The sequence below is a fragment of the Lynx canadensis genome, chromosome B1 (genome assembly GCF_007474595.2).
Source record: "Lynx canadensis isolate LIC74 chromosome B1, mLynCan4.pri.v2, whole genome shotgun sequence".
Classification (NCBI taxonomy): Eukaryota; Metazoa; Chordata; class Mammalia; order Carnivora; family Felidae; genus Lynx; species Lynx canadensis.
In genome coordinates this window covers 132917562-132942099 of record NC_044306.2, presented here as the reverse complement: position 1 = coordinate 132942099, position 24538 = coordinate 132917562, and the positions used below count along the sequence as shown (strand labels likewise).

The window sequence follows — 24538 nt, the reverse complement described above, 5'->3', positions numbered from 1 at the left end:
TATAGAAAAGTCTCAGGATTTCAGGTCAAATATAAAAATTAACTACTTATATATACTCACAACAACCATAAATTAAATTTTAAAAAGTATCATTTGCAATATCATCAAAAAATAAAAAATATTTAAGGATAAATATAACAATATATGTTCAACTATACAGTGAAAACTAGACAATATTGCTTAAAGACATTAAAGAAGCTTTAAATTATTGGGGAGAGATATCAATTATGTCAATTCTTCCCAAACTGATTTAATTTAGTGCAATTTCAAAATCCCTGCAGTTTGTTTTGTAGATAATGATAAATATATATGGAAATACATATGGAAATGTGGAAGACCTAAAATAGCCAAAACAAACAAAAATAAAATATAGCCAAAAGAACACAGAAGAAAGGCCAATGCTGGAGCATTTCAATGAACTGATTTTGAAACTTAATTATAATCTACAGTAATCAAAGCAGTGTGGTCTCAGTAAAAATAGATATATAGATCAAGGGAACACAGTAAAAAGTCCAGAAATAAATCCAATTACACATGGCCAACAGAGGTTTGCCAAAGACACTAAGGCAATTCAACCGGCAAAGGCTAGCTAGAACAACTGGAAATATGTAAAGACAGAAATTAACCTCTATCCTTACCTCGCACCATAAAGAATACTTCATTTGAAATGTAACAAAGACCTAAAACTACAAAATTTCTAGAAGATAACATGTAAAAAAAATCTTTGAAATTTTGGGTTAATCAGCTTTTCTAAGACCCTCCCCCAAAAGGCATTAACTATGTAAAAGAAAAAAAAATGGATAAATTGCATTGAAATTAAAATTTTTTGCTCTTCAAAAGACACTAAATAAAATTAAAAGGCAAGCCACAGACTGGTAGAAAACATTTCAAAGCAAATCTAATAAAGGACTTGATATATAACATAAAGTACTGCAATATATATAAAGAACTTTGAGACAATGACCATTCAAATTAATAAACAGCAAAAGATGTGAAGAGATACTTCACCAAAGAGACAGAAATTAGCACTAATAAGCATATGAAAAGATGCTTCACCATCATTAAGCATTAGGGAAATGTTAATTAAGACCATAGTAAAGATACACCTATAGACTGCAACGGCTATAGTTTAAAAGACTGACAATACGGCTATAGTTTAAAAGACTCACAATACCAAATGTCGTCAAGGATATGTATAGAGGGACCGGCACTCCCATAAATTGCTGGAGGATATGCAAAACGGTAAGCACTTTGGAAAGGTTTCGGAGTGTCTTTCGCCACAGTCATGTATTTATCATACGACATGGCAATTCCATTTTTAGGTATTTACTCACAAGAAAACATTTATCCACTCAAAGACTTGCTCATTGTCATAGTATCTCTATTCATTGTAGCCCCAAACTGGAAAAGAACTGAAGTGCCTGTTAATCGGCTAATGGACAACTAATTGTTGTATACCCATATATCGGAATACCATCCAACAATCACTACTGACTGACCAACTACTGATGAAACACAACAGGATTAATCTCAAAAGCATTATTTATGCTAAGTGGAGAAAAAGGCAGACACAAAGACTGCACAATAGTTTGACTCCATTTGTAAGGAATTCTCGAAAAGGCAAACCATACTGACAGAAAGCACATCACTGGTTGCCAGGCACCGCGACGTGGGCGGAGGGAGTGACCGCGCAGTTCTTTCAGTTTCATCGCGATCGTGTGGCGGAGCCTGAGACAGAATGCTTAACAAGCTGACTTTCCTTACCATAGTTTCTGGAAATTATGCAAGTCTGCCCGTGTTCAGTGCTCCTCCTAGTGGAACTGCAGTGTTTCTTACAAAGCCACTTAGTACAGGAGTTCAGGTGGCCAAAGCTCGCCCGGGGACACCTCCTCAGCCTTGCCCACTCATCTCGTGACCTGCCAGCGCCCTGTTTACTGTGGCTGCCTTCCAACCCATTTCTGACGCTTTCGAGTTTCCCTTTCCTTTTCCAATTCTCTTCCGCCCCCTTACAAGAGCGTCGGTTTCGTTTCCTACTGAACTGCCGGCTCCGCCCCCCAAACAGCACGTGGCTAGTCCGGCATCTGAGCTGGGGCGGAGCAGAGGAGGCTACAGTTCCTCGACGCCGCGGCGAGGTCCGCTAGCTGTGGCTGCGCACCGCGACGCAGGGAACCGATTTCTTGGGAGCTCCATTTCCAACGAGGTCTGGAGAGCCGAGGCGCGGCTGTGGAGCCCGGGAAAGGGGCGATGGAGCGGAGGCCACGAAGGGGGGCGCGGGGCGGCGCGCGCTCGGCTCCCGGGCCGGCCCCGGCGCTTCGAACCACAGCGGCCGGGCGCTCCGCGGAACCGCAGGGCACGCAGCTCTGGCTCTTCCCCAGCGCCGCCGGCCTCCGCGGGGCGCTGCACCAGAGGACCGAGGCGACGCGCCAGATGTGCTGTACGCGCGGGCGCCTGGTGGTGTTGGAGCGCGGCGGGGCCGGCGTCGAGGTCCACCAACTGCCGGCGGGGAGCGACGGCACCAGGAAGCCGAGTGAGTGGGGCGGGAAATGCCCGGTCGGCCGTCCTACCTCTGGCTGGGGTTGTGAGGGTGGGCGGCCGGGGGACCCTGGTGTAGCGCCTGCGGGGCGGGGGCGGCACGGACGCTTCTCTCCGGAGCGCCCCGATTGTAGGTGTGCCGTCCTCTAAACGGGAAGGAGAGCTTAGAAACCTCTACGCCGCAGCGGTCCGCGGTGGCCGCAGAAATGCTCCGGGCCCGGTGGCTTTTGCGTTTGGTGCGTTCGATTCCCTGTGCTCTCCCTTCTCCACGTCCCTAGTTGGCGCTGAGTTTGCGGGAGGGCGGGGGGCAGGGGAGGAGGGTATCGAGAACTGGGTCGCGCCCTCCACACGTTGGCCGCGCGGACCGAGCGCGCTTGCCGGCAGCATCTTCTCAGCTAGTCCGCTTTTAGCACTGGTTTCTGTTCAGTTTGGTTGTCACTTCTTTTTAGAGCGCACCGGCTCTGATTTTGTGTGCCTTTGGAGAATACAGTTCTCTTGTTCCCAACGATAATATCTTATATATGCAAGCAATTTAAAGAGTGCTTTCAGTTGCATTTATCCGAGGTGGTAATCTCTATAGATTAGGTGTCAGGAACTGTGGTTTAGATTTTTTAGGTGGAGGAAAGCAAATGGCCACATAGAAACTTTTGCCCATCTGAATAGTGAAGAAAATGGTATTTTACCAGTCGTTTTGCTTTTACCTTGAGTGAAGTCAAGCATCTTTTTTTTCTATTGGCCATTTGCATTCTTTTTGAATTGCCTTTTCATACCTTTGACTAGCTTTTAAAAATTTGAGTTCTTAATTTTTTTCTTATTTATTTGAAAGAGTTATTTGAATATTAAGAATAGCCCTTTGTTCGTTTTATACGTTGCGATGTTTTTCCCAACTTTTGTTGGTGTTATTTTACGGTCTCCTTCTACAGTCTTCTCTTAAGAAGGGTTATGGATTTTGTGTTACAACGCTATCCACAGTCTCAAGTTTTTTTGTTTTTGTTTTTTCTTAATGTACTCATCCTTATAGGAATTTTAAGCTTTTATTTTTAAAGTTAAAATTTTTGATGCACTTGAAAATTATTTTGATTTAAGGTAATAGGGGAATCTAGATTTATTTGTTTCTCCAAATAGCTAGTCTGATGTCCCAGTACCTTTTTTGAGTAACCTTTTTTTCAACTGATTTGAAGTGCTGATCTCTAAAAAACGTTAGTCTGTTTAACCATTTCTCCTTTATTACCAAACTATTTTGCTGCTCATATCATTTGTAATATGAAGTGGTTTGTGCGTTGAGATTCTTACATGAGTAAATTCTATTTGATTAGAACCGAAAAGTAAAACAAGTTCCCACATCTAATTTTTGTAAACAAATGAAATAAGAGTAAATGGTAACTGTGGATAATTTTAAATCTCTTAACTTTTAGAAAGAGTTAAATACTCAATAATGCCAATAAAAATTCTTTTAACAGTATCCTTCCTTAAAAATAATACCCCAAGAACTTGGCTTTTATATTGAGCAGTTAGGAGGGTTTTATTATTGTTATTTCTTTGTATTTGGAAAGAGTATATCTCAAAATACACCACGTATTTTCTCCTAAACAGTTATGTCTTCCAGATACTGTTATATTTTCTTATAGACTTTTTCATTTCTGTCACTTTAAATTTAATTTTTCTGTCTCAATTTATTAAACAGGAATCTAAAAGCAAATATTTAATTGGTTATATTAAGTCTATATTCAATTTAAAACAAAGTATGAATCCGTGCTTTCCCAAATTGAAAAAATCCATCATCAAAACAGTAGTCTTTGCTAATTTGTCTGCTTTTCTTTCTTGAATTTTTCTTTAAAGAGAAGTTCATGTTAAGTCTAAGGTTGTCCAGTTGAAATGTTTTTCCAGGTGTTTTAAGTGTGTTATCATGAAATCAGTAATAATAGTGAGTTAATAACCAGACTGATGATAGTTCCTGGTTGCATTTGCTCTGCAGAGTGCATTAAGTTAGGAAAAAAAACGAAGATACATTCCGTGGACCAAGGAGCAGAGCACATGCTGATTCTATCCTCAGATGGAAAACCATTTGAGTACAACTATAGCATAGAACATGCAAGGTAGGGAACTTTTTTCTTTTATTAAGAAATATTAAGAATATTTTTCTTTTATTAAAAGGCAATCATAATTTTTGTAGGAAAATGTTACTTTATATGAACCTTGTCCCCTGCTTTTCATAGTGGCTCTTAGTAAGCAATTCTGAAATGACCAGTGAATTCCATCAGTAAATTACTATACCAGGTTGTGTCCCATAGGCAAAATGTCTTGCTTTGGCATTTGAAAGACATGATTGTTAGTCTGCCTCACCCCAAATCGGACTTTCACATTCATTAGATTATTTAACCCTCATAATAATCCTATAAATTAGATTACCAGAAATAAAAGTTTTCAACCTAGGAGAAAAATGGCATTATCAAGGAATGATTTGTGAGAGTTTTTCCTAGTAGATTGTGTGAATTAGAACTTATTTTTATCTTGTATTATTCCTGTATCATACAATTAACTGTTTGCAAAAGAGGCTTAAAATCATTTGAATGTAATAATACAATTCATGTTATTTTACTTTTTAAACCACCACTTAAAACATATAGTATTTTTTATAATTTTTGATGTACTGAATGTGAAGCAGTAAATTTAAATATTTCCTTGACTTTCATCCCAATTAAATACAATTAGTAATTTTAACATTGATATTGTGACTTTTATTACAGTGATTGACACAAAATATATTTTCTTTCATCAGGTTTCAGTGCATTTTACAAGAAAAAAGTATAATTCAGATCACATGTGGGGATTATCATTCTCTTGCACTCTCAAAAGGTACTTTTCTAGAATATTGGTTTTTAGAGGAAATAAATGCATATATATGTAGAACTAGTAGAATGTGTATGCGTCACCTTGCAACAGACAGAAATATGGTTTTGAATTTGATATAATTCAGGGCACTTACTCTTTTTTTTTTTTAAGTAAACTTCAGGCCCAACTTGGGGCTTGAACTCACAACCCTGAGATAGAGTCCATAAAGAGTCACATGCTCTACTGACTGAGCTAGCCACATTCCCCAAGGCACTTGTTCTTAAAGGAAATACAAAATAAGAGAATTTTTGGACATATAAAATCTTCAGGTTTCCATAATTATTATTCCTACATTTTATTCTGTCAAATGACAAAACAAAAACAGTTTAGTAAAGAATTTGATACCCTTTGTTCAAGGACAAGCGATCGATGGATTGGGAGTATAGTGCATCACAAGCAGTGGAGCACTGTTTTGGAGGGATTTTGTGCAAGAGTGAGTTTTATAGAGTGTTAGAAGCAGTACACTACTGCTTGTGTAGAAATACGGCATGATTGGTTGGGGAAGGTTGCATATTTAACCCTCCTTAGAAAGATCAGGGAACAAGGAAATAAGCATATAGCCCAGAGCTGGTTTGGTGTTTGGGGATTGGCTGACTGGATATGTGGCGGTTCTGGTCAAGCAGAGCATCTAAAGGAACATATAAGTTCGGTTTGCTGACATGGCACCTTAGGCAGGAATGGCCCCATCTTGACCCTAGAGATTTTTCCAACAATTTTGTGTTTTTATTTTTTAAATATGAAACAGTGAAAATATTCTGAATAATCAAAATCATCATGGACTCAGGACCAGGCATGGGCCACCATTTTCAAGAACGTTCTTCCCTCCTTCTAGTGCTCTTTTAGCTCCTGTGGCAGGAGCTTAGAATCCCTTGGATCTGCTCTTGTGGCCAGTTTGAAAACCTCTGATGTTTTCACATTACCATTTGAATTCAGGGATTCTCCCCAGCCCTTATTATTTTTTGTTTCTTATCAGAAATAAGGAATGGAAGGCAGTAATAGTGGGAAATGGAAGCATTGAATATAGATTATTTCCTAAAGAAACTTGACCATGGAGGAATAATTATGACAGGAAGGTAATAGATGGGAATTCAGGGCCAAGGAAAAAAAATTTAATAATTTTTTAAATATTTTTTATTTGCTTTGGAGAGAGAGAGCGAACACAAGGAGTAAGGGGGAGAGAGGGAGGGAGAATCCAAAGCAGGCTCCAGACTCTGAGCTGTCAGCACAGAGCCTGACGCAGGGCCTAACTCGTGAACCTGGAGATCATGACCTGAGCCAAAGTCAGATGCTTAACCTACTGAGCCACCCAGGCACCCCTTAAATAATTTTTTTAAAATTTTTTAATGTTTATTTATTATTGGGAGACAGAGAGACAGAGCGTGAGCAGGGGAGAGAGAGGGAGACACAGAATCTGAAGCAGGTTCCAGGCTCTGAGCTGTCAGCACAGAGCCCGATGCGGGGCTTGAACTCACAAACCGTGAGATCATGACCTGAGCCGAAGTCGGACGCTTAACCGACTGAGCCACCCAGGCGCCCCAACTTTAAATAATTTATAAAATGTTTACTTACTTTGAGAGAGAAAGAATTATGGGGGGGGAATCCCAAGTAGGCTCCATGCTGTCAGCGCAGAGCTGGATGCAAGGTTCAATCCTCCAAACTGAGTGAGATGATGATTTAAGCCAAAATCAAGAGTCAGATGCTTAACTGACTGAGCCACCCAGGCGCCCTGGATTTTTAATATATAGGACAGAGTAGATAAACTGATGGGAAACCTGAATTCAAGGGAAGTAAATCCAGAATTTGACCTGTATTGAAATTTGAGAATATGAACTGTGCATTGGAAAAAATTGGCCTGGTTGTTTGACTTCATCCATTCAAGAACACATATTTCATTTTGAATATCTACTGTGTTCAAGTTAAAAAAGATGAAACAGCCAACACTGTGTCTTCAGGAACCCCAGAGTCTATTGATACGGGGCAAAAGAGATTTTCAGGGCTTATTACTGGTTAATCATAATCTAGGAAGACTGAAAGTTGGAGAAGCAAGAAAGGGAACTGATCAAGTCATCATTATATTTCTGGTGACTGATAGGCAGATGATAGTTACATTAAAAAAAAAATTTTTTTAACGTTTATTTGTTTTCGAGAAACAGAGCAGGGGAGGGGCAGAGAGAGAGAGGGAGACACAGAATCTGAAGCAGGTTCCAGGCTCTGAGCTGTCAGCACAGAACCCGAGCAGAGCTCGAACTCTAACTCACCGACCTCGAGATCATGGCCTGAGCTGAAGTCGAATGCTTAACTGCCTAAGCCACCCAGGAGCCCCTTTGATGGTTACATTTGAAGGAGAAGCTCTGTCTCCCACCAGAGTCTATCTGTACAGTATCTTAGCTCAGTAAGCATTGATTAATTAATGCTCAGGTAGCATTAATTTTTTGATACGTTTTTTTCAGACTCTGATGTTGTCAACTCCATTAGATAACATCTAAGAACGTTTCTTGAAAAATGTGCTCTGGATATTCAGTTAATGGAAGAAGAAGCAGACTCTTTCAAGATACTGTGCTGTAATTTCAGATGTGTAAATTATTTAGGATTTTCAGGCACATGAACAGAGTGGGTGGGCCAGAGAGAAAACATTAATTTTAGGTTTTATTTTCCCAGATGTAGAATGTTTCTGGTTTTCATGTGCCTATATTATGAGTTTTTGAAAATAAGTATTTCTTGAATTTGATTGTAATATATTCAGGTGTCTTCATTCTACCTGTCTCTGTCCATTTGGGCTGCTATAACAAAAATACCAAAAATTGGCTGGCTTAAATGAAGAAATTTACTTCCCCCAGCCTGGAGCCTGGAAGTCCAATTTAAGGTGCCAGCAGATTCAGTGTCTGTTGAGGGGCAAGAGAAGTCTCTGGAATTCCTCTCTCTCTTTTTTTAAAGATTTTATTTTCAAGTAATTGCTATACCCAGTGTGGGACTCAAATTCACAACCCTGAAGATCAAGGGTTGTATGCTCCACTGACTGAGCCAGCTATTCGCCCCTGGAATCTCTCTTCTAAAAGGGTATTAATCCCATTCTTGAAGGCTCCATCCTCATGATCTCACCTAATCTTAACCACCTCGCAAAGGTCTACCTCCCAATACCGTCACATTGAGAGTTGTTAGGATTTCAACATGTGAAATTTGGGGGCAGGGGCACAACCATCGAAGAAGCCCACAGTCTAGTGATGTCAGGCAAAGGGTGTGTTCAGAGTTTATTATTGGTAAATCACAATCTAGGAAGATGAGGTTTGGGGAAACAAGGACATAACCACTAACTACCCTTTGACGTGGGAGGTAAGGAAGTAGGACTGTTACTGCTAAAGAGAAGATTCTTGTAGTTTTCTGTCTCAGACATGTGGGATCTAGGAAGTTGAATGTAAGAGACTGGTAGTATGGATAACATATATAATACCCTTGCTTAATGTCTCCTTCACTTTAAACTTAATAAGGCAACATTTTGTTTATGTCAAGGTGGTGAGCTTTTTGCGTGGGGACAGAACTTACATGGCCAGCTTGGAATTGGAAGTCAGTTTGCCTCAATTGCCATACCACAGATTGTGGAGAACCTGTCAGGAATTCCCTTGGTTCAGATTTCTGCGGGAAAAGCCCACAGCATGGCCTTATCCATGTCTGGAAACATCTACTCCTGGGGAAGAAATGATTTTGGACAACTAGGCCTGGGCCACACTGACGGTATTGAAACATTTTCAAATTCATATTATCAGTAAATATATTTGTTAAGTAAGAGATGAAGTTAACACAGTCCTCCCTGTCAAAAATGGTTCAGATCTTCACTTTCATTGGTGCTGTTCTTCCCAGTTAGGTTTGGCTTCAGGGCAGAGTCAGTCTAAGAGATATGCATAGTGTGGAAGTTGTTGCTGCAGTTGAGGCATGTGTCAGGGTTGTGTGGGCTGAGGGAAAGAGCATTGGACTGTGTTCAGAATATCCAGGCTCTACTTCTCACTTCGCAGTTAATGAATAGCAGGACCTTGCTAAGTCCCTTAACTTTTTTGTAGGTGTTATTTTCTTTCTCTGTAAAGTGACACATTTGGATGAAATGACCTCTGATGTGCCTATGCACCTAAATGCCTGTTAATATAATTATATCCATGTTAGGACAAAAGGATACTAAAGATTTACCTAAACTCACATATTCTAATCTTATTCCGTAAGGTATTATATCTGTATACACAGATACGGAAAAAACATAATTCTCATCCTTGAACTACTTCCACAAAGCAGATGTCAAACTGATGATCCAAAATACTCTTGTTGGGGTTTTCAGGTGTGTCAAACTGCTGTGTTACTAGCCGTGGTAATACACATCATATCCCCTGGGTTACTGACCACACACTGCATCTTTCCCAACATGGTCCAATGTTAATTACTCAGGAGAAACCATAAGTCAATGTTAGAAAACTATTCAAAGGATGGAAAGGGATAAAGAGCAGTTAAACTGTTTTTACTCAATCTCAAAGTGCCATGATAAGGAAATCGTAAAAGAAAGAAGAGGTGGTGTGAGGCAAGGACACTAGTAGAGAATTTAAAAGGAAGAAAGAACCTTTATGTTCATTGAAAGGGTACTTTTAGATTTGAATTGGAAATCCCAGATATGCTACAATTAAAGTTAATCAAGTTAGGTTCAAAGGAGAAGAGTGGGCTCTGGGAAGTGGCTTGACACTTTCACAGGTGAGTTCTCCCATGCGTGGCCCTTTGACCACTGCCTCACCCCCATTTTTAGGCCTAAATAATATACCAGCATAGAGGCCGTTCTTCTTAGAAGGTGCTGGGAATTGTTACTGCCAGCTGAGAGACAGTCCAGGTATTACTGGCAACATGGAACTCCAGTGTCCAAGTCAGCATTTTCTTTTGATCACTTCAACTGTTCTTTTCCCTGCATAGGTAAAGATTTTCCTTCCCTTATTGAAGCACTGGACAATCAGAAATGTGAATTTCTTGCTTGTGGTGGCTCTCATACTGCCCTGCTCACAAAGGTGTGTGTATCCTTATTTCTTCCACGGAAGAGCCTTGTAGTGGGGGAAGCACTAGAACACCTAGGTGGGGGTACTTAGTGTTTCCCTGGGAAGAGGGGTCACTTTCCACATACAGGATTGTCCTCCTGATAATTTGGGAGCTTTGCTTTAACAGTCCTTCTATGAATTATTCACGGATGCAAAAGCATCTGTGAATATTACTTCTGTGTTGTATTTCTCTAGAATCTGATAAGAAGTTTCCTTTCCTTAGGATGGGCTGGTATTTACTTTTGGTGCTGGAAAACATGGGCAACTTGGTCACAATTCAACACAAAACGAGTTAAGACCCCGTTTGGTGACTGAGCTTGCTGGGAATAGAGTAACCCAGTTAGCATGTGGAAGGTAAGTTGTAAAATGTCTGCGAAATTTGATAAAATCAATATGATAAATTTAGGTAGGTAGTTTGATAAAATTTCCATCAGTTTTTTTGATTGAAATAAAAGTATTAAACATTTTCAGGGCACCTGGGTGGCTCAGTCGGTTAAGTATCTGACTTCAGCTCAGATCATGATCTCATGGTTCGTGGGTCCAAGCCCCGTGTCAGGCTCTGTGCTGACAGCTCAGAGCCTAGAGCCTGCTTCAGATTCTGTGTCTCCCTCTCTCTCTGCCCTCCCCAACTTGTTTCTCTCTCCGTCTCTTAAAAATAAATGTTAAAATAAAAAATTAAAAAAACATTTTCAAATGGGTAAAGATGCTTAATTTACATTATTAGATAAAAATAATCTTTTAGTATGTGTATTTATTTTCGTTGATTTTTGTAAGATTATTTATTTATTTTGAGAGAGACTGCATACAGCAGAGGGGCAGAGAGAGAGAGAATCCCAAGCAGGTTCCATGCCGCCAGCGCAGAGTCTGACTTGGGGCTCGAACCCACGAACCATGAGATCATGACCTTAGCCAAAATCAAGAGTTGGATGCATAACGGACTGAACCACATAGGTGCCCCAATTTTTTTTTTTAATGAGAACATGTATTCACTTTTTGTTGCCCCTTTAGTGCAATATCATTGTAACTGTTCAAATGTACTTTCACCTAAAAAAAAAAAATAAGTCATTTTATTTGGGGGAAAAATAAATGTGAATCACAAAGGATTGTTCATTGTTCTTTTAACTCCTCGGGGACCAACAATATCCTGAGTTACTATAATTCTTTGAGAGTGGTCACTGAGGATAGGACAAAGTCAGTTGGTTTGAGTAGAATATTCTAACAAGTTTGATTTTCACAGCTTTTTTTTTTTTCTTTTTGAACAAAAGTAGAAAAACTTGCTCAGGCTCTTTTGTTTACTTAATTATTTCTTGATTTGGGGTTGTGGTAAAGTTATATATTTTCATCCAGATGCACTTACTCTTCTTTGGGGCAATTTTTTCTCATTAAACATAAGCAAATTCAGGTTCTATCTGAATGTTGGGTTCATTTGTTTGTTTACCAAAACCTTTTCTGTAAAAAACTGGTGTATGTATTTTCAATCTATATACCTAATTCTTTTATGATCCTGGAGTAAAATTACATAAATGGATATTAAAGTAGACTAGATTATTGGGATGATATGATTCTCTGCATTCAATCTGTCTGCGTTAACCAAAGGAACATTATCACCACTCTGGATTTTTCATAACACACATTTAAGTAGCATGTGTTACAAGAGGAGTTGTCACGTTAGAGATACCTTAATAAAAACCAGAGCAGTTCTACTAACACAGAATTCACTGGAAACACTCTCAGAACTGAATGTTGTTAAACTCATTTATATTTATTATAAGAAGTGGATACAAATTAGAACCAAAGGAAGTGATGTATAGGACAGAGTCTAGGGGGAGTTCAAATGAGCTTCCTCTGTCCACTTCCCTTGGAGCCATAGACGGAATGATATTACCTCCTCCCAGCCCGATACATGACAAGGTGTAGAGTTTTGCTGACCAGGGAAGTTCACCCAAGTCCAGAGTTGTTATTGGGGTTTCATTGCTTAGTCATGGTTGATTGAATCATTACTTACAGGGTTGAACTCAACTTCCAGCCTCTCCTTCCAAGCAGGTTAGGCTTCCATGCAGTCAGAGGGGTCCTCTAAGAGCCACCTGCTGGGTAAACTCTTAGGTGTGATCTCAGGATCCTGCCATGAATAACAAAGATACTTCTATTACCTGGGAAATTCTTATGGCTTAGAGATTTCCTCCCAGGAACTGAGGACAAAGGCCAAATTCTTTACTTACACATTCTAGAGTGGAAAAGACCATGGAGCAGATTAGTATCATTGTGGTAAAGATCTTTGGGAAATAGGGAGCTCAGAAAGGATCACCTAATTCCATCTTCTAGGATGGGGAGAGGAGGGAGTCAAGAGATGGCTTCTCTCAAGCCAAGGCATGAAAAAGGAGTAGAAAGCAAGGGGTGCTTCTTGTTCCTGACAAAGGGAACATCATTTGCCAAAGCACAGCAATCATGGCCTTGGAATCGTTCGGGATTCCAAAATCATTTTAGCCACACATCGATGCTATCTTAGTTTCCAGATGGCTAATTTCATCTGATGAGAGTTGATTAACTAGTTTCACTCACTGGGTAGCCTAATTTCAGCAGTTTACTGTGTTGCTGTGTAATCTCTTCATTGTAGGTGACTGATAATTGACTATATGTATTTTTTATTTAATAGGCAGCACACACTTGCCTATGTTTCTGATTTGGGGAAGGTCTTTTCTTTTGGTTCTGGAAAAGAAGGACAACTGGGAAACGGTGGAACACATAATCAGCTGATACCACTTCCCATGAAACTGCCATCAAATGAAGAACTCACATTTGGTAAATTTTGTTAGGAGCACAGAATTTGACACTTTATAAATACCTTTGTCGAGAAATTGATTTTTCTAAGTATGTAATGTAGCAAGGAAAGAAATGTATAGCTATGAAGGGAGCTTCTCTAAACATTGGTTTCATGTTTTTACTTGTAAACAGGTTAAAATATTCAGTATAATTAAGTCAAAATAACCATTAGTCTTCAGATTAAGTCTTATCCCTTCAGATTAAGATTAATGTGAATGTAAAATGATAGAACATGAAATAGGTTATATGGATTCAGAGATCTCTGCAGCCTCCGATTCTCATTTGCAGCAGACCTATTAATTTCACAGTGATTGGTTTTCTTACCTGGTAACACTGACTCTCAATCCCGTCAAGCCCTGAGAATGATGAGCAGCTGATTTATGCCAGGCACTCTGACTGCTTATCCCTTACTTGTGTTATGTCACCCATCCAACAGTTCTGGGAGATTTGTGCTCTCAGTCTCATTTTACTGGAGGTACAGAGACTTGGAGGGCAAAGGGTTAGCCAGTTCTCAAGGCCTGTCAGCGGTTTGGCCAGATTTGAATGGTGGCTTAAGCCACAGAGCTCTGAAACCTTCTACCATAGAAGTGCCTCAAGAATGCTTATTTGCTTCTGAAACCTTAGTGGTGACCTAAAGTACCAGTATGCTCATAAGTTCTTTGGGAAAATGAACAGTAGGGTTATTCCCTTAAGCAGTTCATGTATTTGATTTTTACAACCATTTAGACTTTTGAAGTACTTATTTACATTCTTTAATAGTTCTTGGTTATATCTGGAGTTGTAGAATATGGTTTTTAGTAATGAGAGCTAAATTAAAACAGGACTCAGTTAACCAAATAGTGGTTTGACTGTATTTTATACCTAAGCATTTTCATTAAATATGGATGTCAAAGCTGATGGTCACCTGTCAACCTTGCAGGTCACCTTTGTTTGCCAGCTAGACTTTACTCTGAAGAAAATGTATATTACTGCTTCATGGATGGGAAATGTGTTGAGTCTTTGTCTATCAAAAAGATAAAAGAACTAAGTTTAAGAAGAATCTGAAATGATTTAAATAGAGTGTGCATGTTTGTGCCAATGACTTTCTGCACTCTTACTTTCTGTACTTACTTTCTGTGTCTCCCTTTTAGAAAGCCATGCCTCAGAAAAGGAGTTAATAATGATTGCTGGAGGGAATCAAAGCATTTTGCTCTGGATGGGAAAAAAGGTAAAAGTGGATCTCTAGATGTTCTATAACTTGGTTTTTAAAGCAAAACAAAGGGTTTTACCAAGTGTGGTGAATTCCAAAATCATCTAGTTCCTAGTCTGACTTTTGGAAAATAAACATTATTGATCCTTTACTGTCTAAACTACATAAGTATTGACTCCCAGAAATCAGCAGATTTGTCTCTGGTAAATGTCAAATCAGATTTCCTTAGATCTTTCCTTTGCCCTGCCAATGGCATTTGGTCAGTATCCTAGCAAGCTAACAGGTTGACATTCTGAAATTTTTTTTTATTATTATGTTTATTTATTTTGAGGGGGGGGGGTGGGAAGGGCAGAGAGAGAGGGAGACACAGAATCCGAAGCAAGGCTCCAGGCTCTGAGCTGTCCACACAGAGCCCCATGCGGGGCTCGAACCCATGAGTGTGAGATCATGACCTGAGTTGAAGTCGGACGCTCAACCGACTGAGCCACCCAGGTGCCCCCCCCCCTTTTTTTTATCATTACTATGTTTATTTTGAGAGAGAGAGAGGGAGAGTGAGATGGAGTGCAACAGGTTGACATTCTAAAATGTATTCCCAGCCAGTACTGAAAAAGACCAGAGGTTCATAAGCCTGTGAATAGTGAGCTCATAACCTCCGCACCCTATGTTGCTGAGGCAATCCGAGTTCCTCCTTTCTACACACAGTCCTTTCAGCCTCCCCTTGAGGCTGTGTGATGCTCATTTTAATCCAGTTATACCTTACAAAGTGCTACGTGTTGGAGCACTCAGAAGTTTACTTCAGAGTTAAGCCCCTTGGACAAGATGTTGGCAGCCAGCCAAATGATGTTACGTCTTGGTTAGAATCTCACTTTATGATTTCCTGGAGCTATGTTAATCCATATTTAAAAATCAGTATTACCCTGTATCCTTAGAATGTGCCTAAAAGGTGGATACCTGTTTCTGTTGTGTCTAAATTGCTGTGTTTTACTTGTTTGTTTACAGAATTCCTATGTTAATCTGAGGAGGAAAATTCCTACATTGAACGAAGGAACTGTAAAGAGATGGATTGCTGATGTGGGGACTAAACAGTGGCAGAATACAAAAAAGTACATATCATGTGTCTTTCTGTTCATTTAGTTCTCTAAAGTCGTGTTTCCCCCTGACTGGTTCTAAACAATACAGAGATGTGAGGTTTTATGGTCTTCAGAGAAACAGGACCGATACATAGGGTGTGTGTGTGTGTGTGTGTGTGTGTGTGTGTGTGTGTGTGTAGAGACAGACTTATTTATTTTTTAAATGTTTCTTTTATTTATTTTGAGAGAGAGAAAGTGTGTGAGTAGTGGAGGGGCAGAGAGAGAGAATCCCAAGCAGACTCTGCAGAGCTCACGGGCTCAATCCCATGAACCTGTGATACCATGACCTGAGCCGAAATCAAGAGTCAGATGCTTAACTGAGTCACCGAGACACCCAATGAGACAGAGACTTATTTTTAAGGAGTTGGCTTATGTGATTGTAGGAACTGAAAGTGCAAAATAATAATGCAGGCCAGCAGGCTGGAGACCCAGAGAAGGGTTAATATTGCAGCTTGAGTCCTAAGGCATTCTGGAAGCAGAATTCTCTATGTCTGGGAACCTTTTTCTCTTAAGGCCTTCAATGAATGGGTGAGGCACACCCTCAGTATGGAGGGTGATCTGCTTTACTCAAAGTCTATTGATTTAAATGTTAATCTCCTCTCAAAAATACCTTCGCAGGGTGCCTGGGTGGCTCAGTTGGTTAAGAGTCTGACTTCAGCGTAGGTCATGATCTCTCTGTTCACGAGTTCGAGGCCTGTGTTGGGCTCTGTGCTGGCAGCTCAGAGCCTGGAGCCTGTTGCAGATTCTGTGTCTCCCTCTCTCTCCCTGCCCCTCCCCTGCTCATGCTCTATCTCTCTCAAAAATAAAAAATAAACATTTTTTAAAAATGTAGAAAATACCTTCACAGCAACATCTAGATTGGTGTTTGACCAGATATTTGGGTTCCGTGGCCTAGCCAGGTTGACACATAAAATTGGACATCACAACTAACCTGTAAGCTCCATGGGGGCAGCTTTCTTTATTGCAAGTCTTTGTACCTTTGATATGTTTGCATATATTGTGACTCTTCTGAGCAGGAAATACAGTTTGTCTGTATAATTTCTCAACCCTGTTTGACTTTAGAACCACTTGTTGGTGGACTTCTATTCACAGCTGAACAGTGTGGGCAGTCTTGATCAAAACAGTGCAGCTCCTTCCATCTGTAAAGATTATACTTACTTTTATAAACCTTTCCTTTTAGAGATATTTTTACGTTTAGGTAATGGTTTCCTAATTCTGAAAAGTAGTTGTATGAAATAGTTTCATCATAATGGGCATAGATGACCAAGAACGCTGCTGGTGACTCTGCTTACTGTGGTAAGCACCGAGCAATGTATGGAATTGCCAAGTCACTGTGTTATACACCTGAAACTGATACATTATATGTCAACTATACTTCAATAATTACACAACAAAAAACTTGTGCTGTTGCTTCCAAGATGCAACTTGGGTGTTTCCCCCTACCCCCATCCTTCCATTTAATATCTGGTAATTTTTTTTTCTACTTAAGTGGAACAAAAATAAATAGGGCTTGGAAAGCTGAGTGGGATGGGAATATTTTATTTATTCAAGGAAATACCCTAGGTCAATCCATTTCATCTTTCCCTACGGCTTCAGTGAGTACGTTATCTTTTTATTACTCATCTTTGCCACTGAAATTTTAAGATGGGAAGAATGGAAGAGACTTGTAGATGCCCAAGGCAAAGCGTACGCAAACAAATCCAAGACAGAGAAGTTTCAAGGACTGTTATGAGATGTTTTATTTATCATATCTCATGCTTAAGGAGGCATACACTATAATTTGTTTTAACCACCATCTTATTTCTAATACAGGGAAATCAGAGAGATATTTTCTTCTCCTGCTTGTCTGACTGGAAGTTTTTCAAGGGAAAGGTAATATTATATATATATATATATATGTTTAAGATTCTGTTAAAAATAGTGTGTCCAGCATCATGACTGTAGTTAATACCATATTGTATACTTGAAAGTTGCTGAGAGAGTAGATCTTAAAAGTTCTTATAAGAAAAAAAAAATCTTAACTATAAGTGCTGTTGGATGTTAACTAGACTCAACGTGGTAATTATTTCACAATATATACATAGATCGATGTGTTATGTTGTATGCACCTGGAACTAATATGTTATATGTCAGTTTTGTTTCAATAAAAAAAAATGAAAGATTATAAAGAAAATGGCTTGAGGGTAAAATAATTAGTTTGGTGTTTTTATCTCTTTTTAAAAATTACTTTTTTTTTAAATTTTTTTTTTTCAACGTTTATTTATTTTTGGGACAGAGAGAGACAGAGCATGAACGGGGGAGGGGCAGAGAGAGAGGGAGACACAGAATCAGAAACAGGCTCCAGGCTCTGAGCCATCAGCCCAGAGCCCGACGCGGGGCTCGAACTCACAGACCGCGAGATCGTGACCTGGCTGAAGTCAGACGCTTAACCGACTGCGCCACCCAGGCGCCCCTACTTTTTTTTTTTAAAGTAGGCTTCATACCCAGCACGGAGCCCAGTGCACTGAACTCACAACCCTGAGATCAAGACCTGAGCTGAGATGAAGAGTTGGATGTTTAACTGATTGAGCCACCCGGACACCCCTAAAAATTACTTTTTTTAACAAAAGCATATATATGAACACTGTAGAAAATGTCAAAAATAAAGACCTGTGACTGAAACAAATGAAAATTGGGGTGCCTGGCTGATTCAGTCAATAGAGCATGTGACTTTTGATCTCAGGTTGTGAGTTCAAGCCTCAAGTTTGGTGTAGAGATTATTTAAAAATAAATCTTTTTAAAAAAAAGAAAAAATGAAAATCACCCATAATCCACTTAAAAGGAACAGCATTTGTTTATATATCTTTTTTCTGTGCAAATTTATTCTTTTACTAAAAATGTGATTATGTTGTTTATATATTACTTTTTTTGCTGTTGAGAGAAATCGCAAGCAAGGGAGGGGCAGAGAGCCAGGGAGACAGAATCTCAAACAGGCTCCGTGCTGTCAACACATAGCCTGATGTGGGGCTCGAACTCAAATTGTGGGATCATGACCTAAGCCGAGACCAAGAGTCAGACACTTAACCAACTGAGCCACCTAGGTGCTCCTGTATATTGTGGGTAATAAGCTTAGGAATCCCCTGGGCTTACACCAATGGGTTAACAAGGCATAAAGAAGTACAAAGCCATAGGATGCTCACATCTGAGTTTGGGTAAACAAGATTAGAACCCCAGGATAGAGCAGGGGGTGCAAAGGCACCCAGAATAGAGAGGGGTGCAAAGGTCCCCAATACAAATGTATATGAGGTAAGCAAAATTAGGCATTCAGGGCAACAGTGCCCCCCAATTTAGTGCTATAGCAGAAAGCTGCTTTCATAGGAGGAAAGGACCAAGTTAAGTAAACAGGTAAATAGGGCTATAGACCACTGCACTGTGGGTGACGCTGCCCAGAGTGGAGCTGATTAGCGCAAAAAAAAAAAGGGTGCCTTGTTAACCCTGAGGTTATTTGCCCTATTTGTCTTATCCCCTAGGCTAGCTAAGATAAACAGACATGGCGCCTTCTGTCTGCCGTTAACATCTGCTCATCTGCCTGGCGCCAGGATTTTGTTTTATATTGACCCAAACCCCAAACACCATATATCTTCAAAACTCCCTTTGCCTCATGCCCATGAGTTAATGTTCACAGATTCATTGTCTCTTTGTGCATGTCCATCACATTTGTAAGCCTTCTGATCTTAATAAATACAGGGCAAGGACCCTTATTTGGGGCTCTTGTCTTTTCCCAGACATTAGTCATCTCTTGCTTTAATCCTGCATCCCGCTCTCTTGGTGGCCAAGAAAGAACTTCAGACTTAGAGTCTATGACAGTATATTACTTTATATTTAATATATTTGTCCATTTTCTATTTATTAATAAGTTCATGTTATTCAATATTTTTCTTAAACATGATTGTGATGGTATTCCATGGGAAGGACATAACCTTAATTTATTTAGCCATTACCTTACTGCAAGATCTTAAGTTTTCTTTGAATGTTTGAATATTATGAAAGAATGACTTTGCACATCTTTCCCTAAATATTTATATAATATTTATCTGAAAAATGTTATTGATTTTCAGACAGCAAATACATGTATTATTTTATAAAGAATGTGTCTATGTCCAAGACACTGAGCATATTTAGTTAATAAATGTAATTCACAAGTTAAGATACTTAAACATTTCATTAGTAATTTTCTGTTGCAACATTAAGAATTTACTGCTCTGAAGTAAATTTTTTTAAACCCAACTTTCAGTTCATGTAACTGGGAGAAATGGTCAATTTTTTCAGAAATGGGAAAAACCTTTAACTTTTTTTTAAGTAAATATTTAAGGTAAGACAATATCTGAGTTAAACTTGGATAGTATACATACATATATATATAGTTAATTCGGTCTTGATATTTTTTGGCGTTTTAGAAATAATCATAAGTTGTCAACTGCATTTTCAATTGTATTTGTATTTAGCCGAATTACATTTATTGTAAAGCTGAGGGAAGTACTGATGTTATTGAAATGAAAAAAGGTTCAGAAGAAACTTTTCATCTGAATTAATAACCTGATAAAATATTTTATTTTGAAGAGTGCTGCTTCACTTACTTATCCATTGATTTTTCCTTCTACAGAAGAGCTGCAGAAACGATGCCTGTTCACTTGGACGTAAATAAAGCAAGAAATGCTTTTAAGGAGTTAACTCAGAAGGACTGGATTGCTAACACGGTAGTATTCCTTAGATTGTTATTTAGGAAAAGAAACTACACTAAATCATTTTTTATAAGAACTCAAAATTTCAGAAAAAAATACCTTGTTTTGAGAGTCTCTGAGAGCCTGTAGCATAGTAAGATGAGATGAAACTCACATGGTATTCAGGAGTTGGCCCCCTGGGGGCACAATGTTCGCTATCATAGTCACACAGATTACAAATAGTCTGAATGGTTCATCTGTATACACACACACACACACACACACACGTATGCACAGATGCACATCCTCTCTAGAGGGAGTTTTGTCACCTCCTGGCTGTAAGGAAGATGATTAAAGGATGTGTTGAGATTGGTACACTACCATACAAACAGTGTGTTCTTCGCAATGGTCTTAAACGTAAGTATAGAAATGAGAACACTTGTTTTTGGTGTGAACATCCCCCTTACCAGGGACTGCCTGGATTCTTTTTCTCTGTGTTTTTCTATAGGTTCTAGAATGTTGTTACCCTTTTAGGGATTGTCGCTTCTTTGTTTCAGTATTAAGTCTTTAGGTTTTCCACTTGCAGATGCTCCAAACATGTTTCCTTTATTAATTTAGCTTTTCTTAAGCAGCCTTTATTAATTTATTTCTCTGTTCCCTTATACTGGTTGATCTAGGGGTAGTACTGTCTATGTTCGCTTGGTCTGTTTCTTTTTGGGTCTCACTCTGGTTCCTTCTCTCGCCCTCTCTTTCACTTCTCTCTCCCTAGGCCCCTCTGTCTTCCCCCTTCCATCCCCCTGCTCCTCCTCTCTTTCCTCCTCTCCCTTTCTTCCCTATCTCTCCTCTCCTCTTTCTTTTTCCCTCTCTCCCATTCCCTTCTATTTCTCTCTCTCTTCCTTTCCCCCTCCCTGTCTTCCCCTCTCCCTCTCCCTCTCCCTCTTATTTGCTCTTGGCCTCTGTTTTTGTACCTTTGATTCTTTTTCCCTTTCAGTCTCCCTGACATCTCTCCCTCCTTCCTCTCTGCTGCCTTGCATTCTCTCTTACTCTGCCATAACCAGCATTCTGTATCTGAGCCTCAGGGTCTCTTTACACACGCTTCTTTCTCTCAAGGGAAGATAAAAGTTTAATTGTGTTAACTTTGGCAGAACCACAGCCCTATTGGGGGTCTGAGGAAAATGGATCCCTAATTATGCACCTTTATCAGGACTCTGCAGCATTTAGTGGAAAGAGCACCATTTCTGCATCTGTGGAGAGATGTGTTTGGGCCAGTTCCTCACTAAAGCTAATTATACCTTTGATTGTGCCAGAACAATATTGTATGATATGCTGTCAACATAATCATAGAGCAGTCTTCCATTATTTCAGACCAGATAGTTGGATCATAAGACCTATAATGTTTCTTTCTATTTTGAGATTTCTGTGACATGGATACACAGATTTTTGCAATTCATTTATTAATTCAGGAAATACTTGAATAGTTGCTATGTGTAGGGCACTGTGGTGAGGACTCCTGATGAAAATGAAAGATCCATACTGCCTGTCTTTAAAATGGTTAGTGGGGGGCGCCTGGGTGGCGCAGTCGGTTAAGCGTCCGACTTCAGCCAGGTCACGATCTCGCGGTCCGTGAGTTCGAGCCCCGCGTCAGGCTCTGGGCTGATGGCTCAGAGCCTGGAGCCTGTTTCTGATTCTGTGTCTCCCTCTCTCTCTGCCCCTCCCCCGTTCATGCTCTGTCTCTCTCTGTCCCAAAAATAAATAAACGTTGGAAAAAAAAAATAAATAAAATAAAATGGTTAGTGGGACCCACGACACGAACATGCAGATGTTAGTGGGAAGGCTGGGTGTGTTTTCCACTCCACTGTCTTCCCTGATGTCTCACTTAGAACCTAGTAGATGTATACTAAATATTTTTAGATGAATGAATTCAGTCATCACTAGGGCCATGGATGTTCACCTCTACTTAGACTACTCAAACAAGGTCCCCAGAGTAAGTACAAATTTACCAGGTGCCTACCTCAGGAATAGCATTCCTGGCAGTCAGGGAAGTGTACCCTGAGGCCCAGTGTGTGAAACAATACAACTGACCCGAGAATATCACAGTAGTTCTGCAGGGTTGGGAGAAGGTTGTGAGGCTTGAGGATATGACAGATGATGAGCAAAGAGGTAAGAGGGGTGTGTGTTACCAAGATTGTTTATAAAATAGGTATGTGCCCTCTAAGTACTGAACCATGTAGTAGGAGTCTGGCTTAATGAGTTTTTTGTTTGCTTTGTTTTTTGTTTTTTGGGGTTTTTTGGTAATGTTTATTTTTGAGAGAGAGAGCATGAGCAGGGTGGGGCAGAGAGAGGGAGACACAGAATCTGAAGCAGGCTCCAGGTTCTGAACACTGTGGTCAGCAAAGAGCCCGAAGCAGGGCTCGAACTCACAAACCATGATGAGATCCTGATCTGAGCCGAGGTTGGATGCTCAACTGATGAGCCACCCAGGCACCCCTGGCATAGTGTTTTGGTATAAAAATAGATAATTATAAGAATTTATACATTTAGAGATACCATTTAGCTAATATCATAATTGAATGATTAAGAGTTTGGGCTTTGGAGTCAGAAAGATCCAGAAGAGATTCCCACTTAGCTCTGTGACCTTGAGCAAATAACAGATTTCTTGCCTGTAAAATAGGGTCAATAATATCATGTATGTTCTAGAAAAAAATAAGGATTAAGTGACGTAATTAACATATGTAAGTCACTCAGCATAACATCTGACAAATAAGTACTCCATAAATACTAGCATAGCTTTTGAGTGGGTTTTGAAACAAATTATTTCTTTTATCTGATACACATCACATAAACATTCAGAATTGCATTTGAATTTTTGCTGAACACTTGTGTTCTGAATTGGGGAAGTGGTAAGGATGTCAGAAGAGCTGGAAACTAGAGTTTGTAGTGGAGGGAGTTCGTGATGAGACAGTCATATGAGAAGATAGTTGGAAACCATGTTGGTTTTTGTTGTTTGGATTATTGCTTTTTGTTTAGGGTTTCTATTTTTGTTTTTCTTTGGTGTTCTTAAACATTCTTTTTCTTAAAAAAATGAGGGGGCAGAATGTAGTATTTATTATTGGGAGGGCTGCCTGTTCTGAATTCCTTGTTTATCTAGTATTCCTTGTTGATCTAGTGTAATTCTTACACACGTGATTTCTTCTTGACCTCCTTCATGTTTCATAGCAATAGAGTGGGGATAATGCTCATCACCTACCTTGGGTATCTGGGAGGCTAGGTGAGATGGGATGTAAATGTGGATTTTAGGACTGAATGATCACTCTAGTTGGAATGAAACTCCAGGTTCTAGATTTTCTTTTATTACAAGTTGCATCCTGCTGTGTTTTGAGTGTCTTTTTCCTAATCCTTTTTGACCGCAGATAACTACATGTCTCAAGGATAATCTGCTAAAAAATCTTCCGTTTCATTCTCCACACCAAGAAGCTTTAGAAATTTTCTTCCTTCTTCCTGAATGTCCCATGATGCATGATTATAACAACTGGGAGAGCCTGGTGATTCCGTTTGCAGAGGCTGTTTGTGCCATGAGTAACCAGTCTTTAGGGGTTCTGGGTAAGACTGAAGATTTCACGTTTGAAAATACTTTCACCATCCTTTCCATGGAAACACATGCCTGCTAAAGTTATAGCCAAGCTTAGATACTTGTAAATATGTTCATGGTTTTTAGTTCATACTGTTAGCATATTGTAAAGATGCTGTAGTAATTATTATAGTCATTCAAAATAGATTGTTTTGTACCTTTTAAGAGTTTTGGTAATGGTACATGTGTGGTTTGGGCATGAGGTCCTTTGTCCCCAACTTTTCATTATGAAAAATTTCATACATACAAGTTGAAAGAATAGTGCAGTGAATACTCATATATTCTCTACTTCGGAGTCAACGACAGTTAATTTATTGCCATGTATGTTTCTCTCTTTATATGAAGAATACATTTTATTTTTGCTGAGGTACTTGAAAGTAAGTTGGAGACATCATGACATTTTACCTATAATATTTCAGCATGCATCTCCTGAGAACATGAGATCCTACCTTACCCCATCATTATCACACCTAATAAAATTAACCATAATTCCTTAATATCTAGGTCATATTCAAATTTCTGCACCTGTCCCAAAAGCATTTTACAGCCTTTGTTTTGAGTCTTAAGTCACTTGTCCTATTGAACACCCC

General features: G+C 39.4%; 1 protein-coding gene across 1 annotated transcript in view; it reads left to right on the top strand.

Annotated features, from left to right (window-relative positions):
• The first annotated feature begins 1752 nt into the window (after positions 1-1752).
• HERC5 (HECT and RLD domain containing E3 ubiquitin protein ligase 5) overlaps positions 1753-24538 on the top strand; it is a 46309-nt gene continuing 23523 nt past the window's right edge. Inside the window, exons 1-12 of the mRNA XM_030313451.2 lie at positions 1753-2527; positions 4508-4628; positions 5312-5388; positions 8932-9153; positions 10363-10454; positions 10705-10835; positions 13135-13280; positions 14432-14508; positions 15490-15593; positions 17433-17492; positions 20263-20356; positions 23731-23920. Of these exons, the coding sequence (XP_030169311.1) occupies positions 2245-2527; positions 4508-4628; positions 5312-5388; positions 8932-9153; positions 10363-10454; positions 10705-10835; positions 13135-13280; positions 14432-14508; positions 15490-15593; positions 17433-17492; positions 20263-20356; positions 23731-23920 (1597 nt within the window). The 5' untranslated portion in view covers positions 1753-2244. The remainder of the gene's footprint in view (positions 2528-4507; positions 4629-5311; positions 5389-8931; positions 9154-10362; positions 10455-10704; positions 10836-13134; positions 13281-14431; positions 14509-15489; positions 15594-17432; positions 17493-20262; positions 20357-23730; positions 23921-24538) is intronic.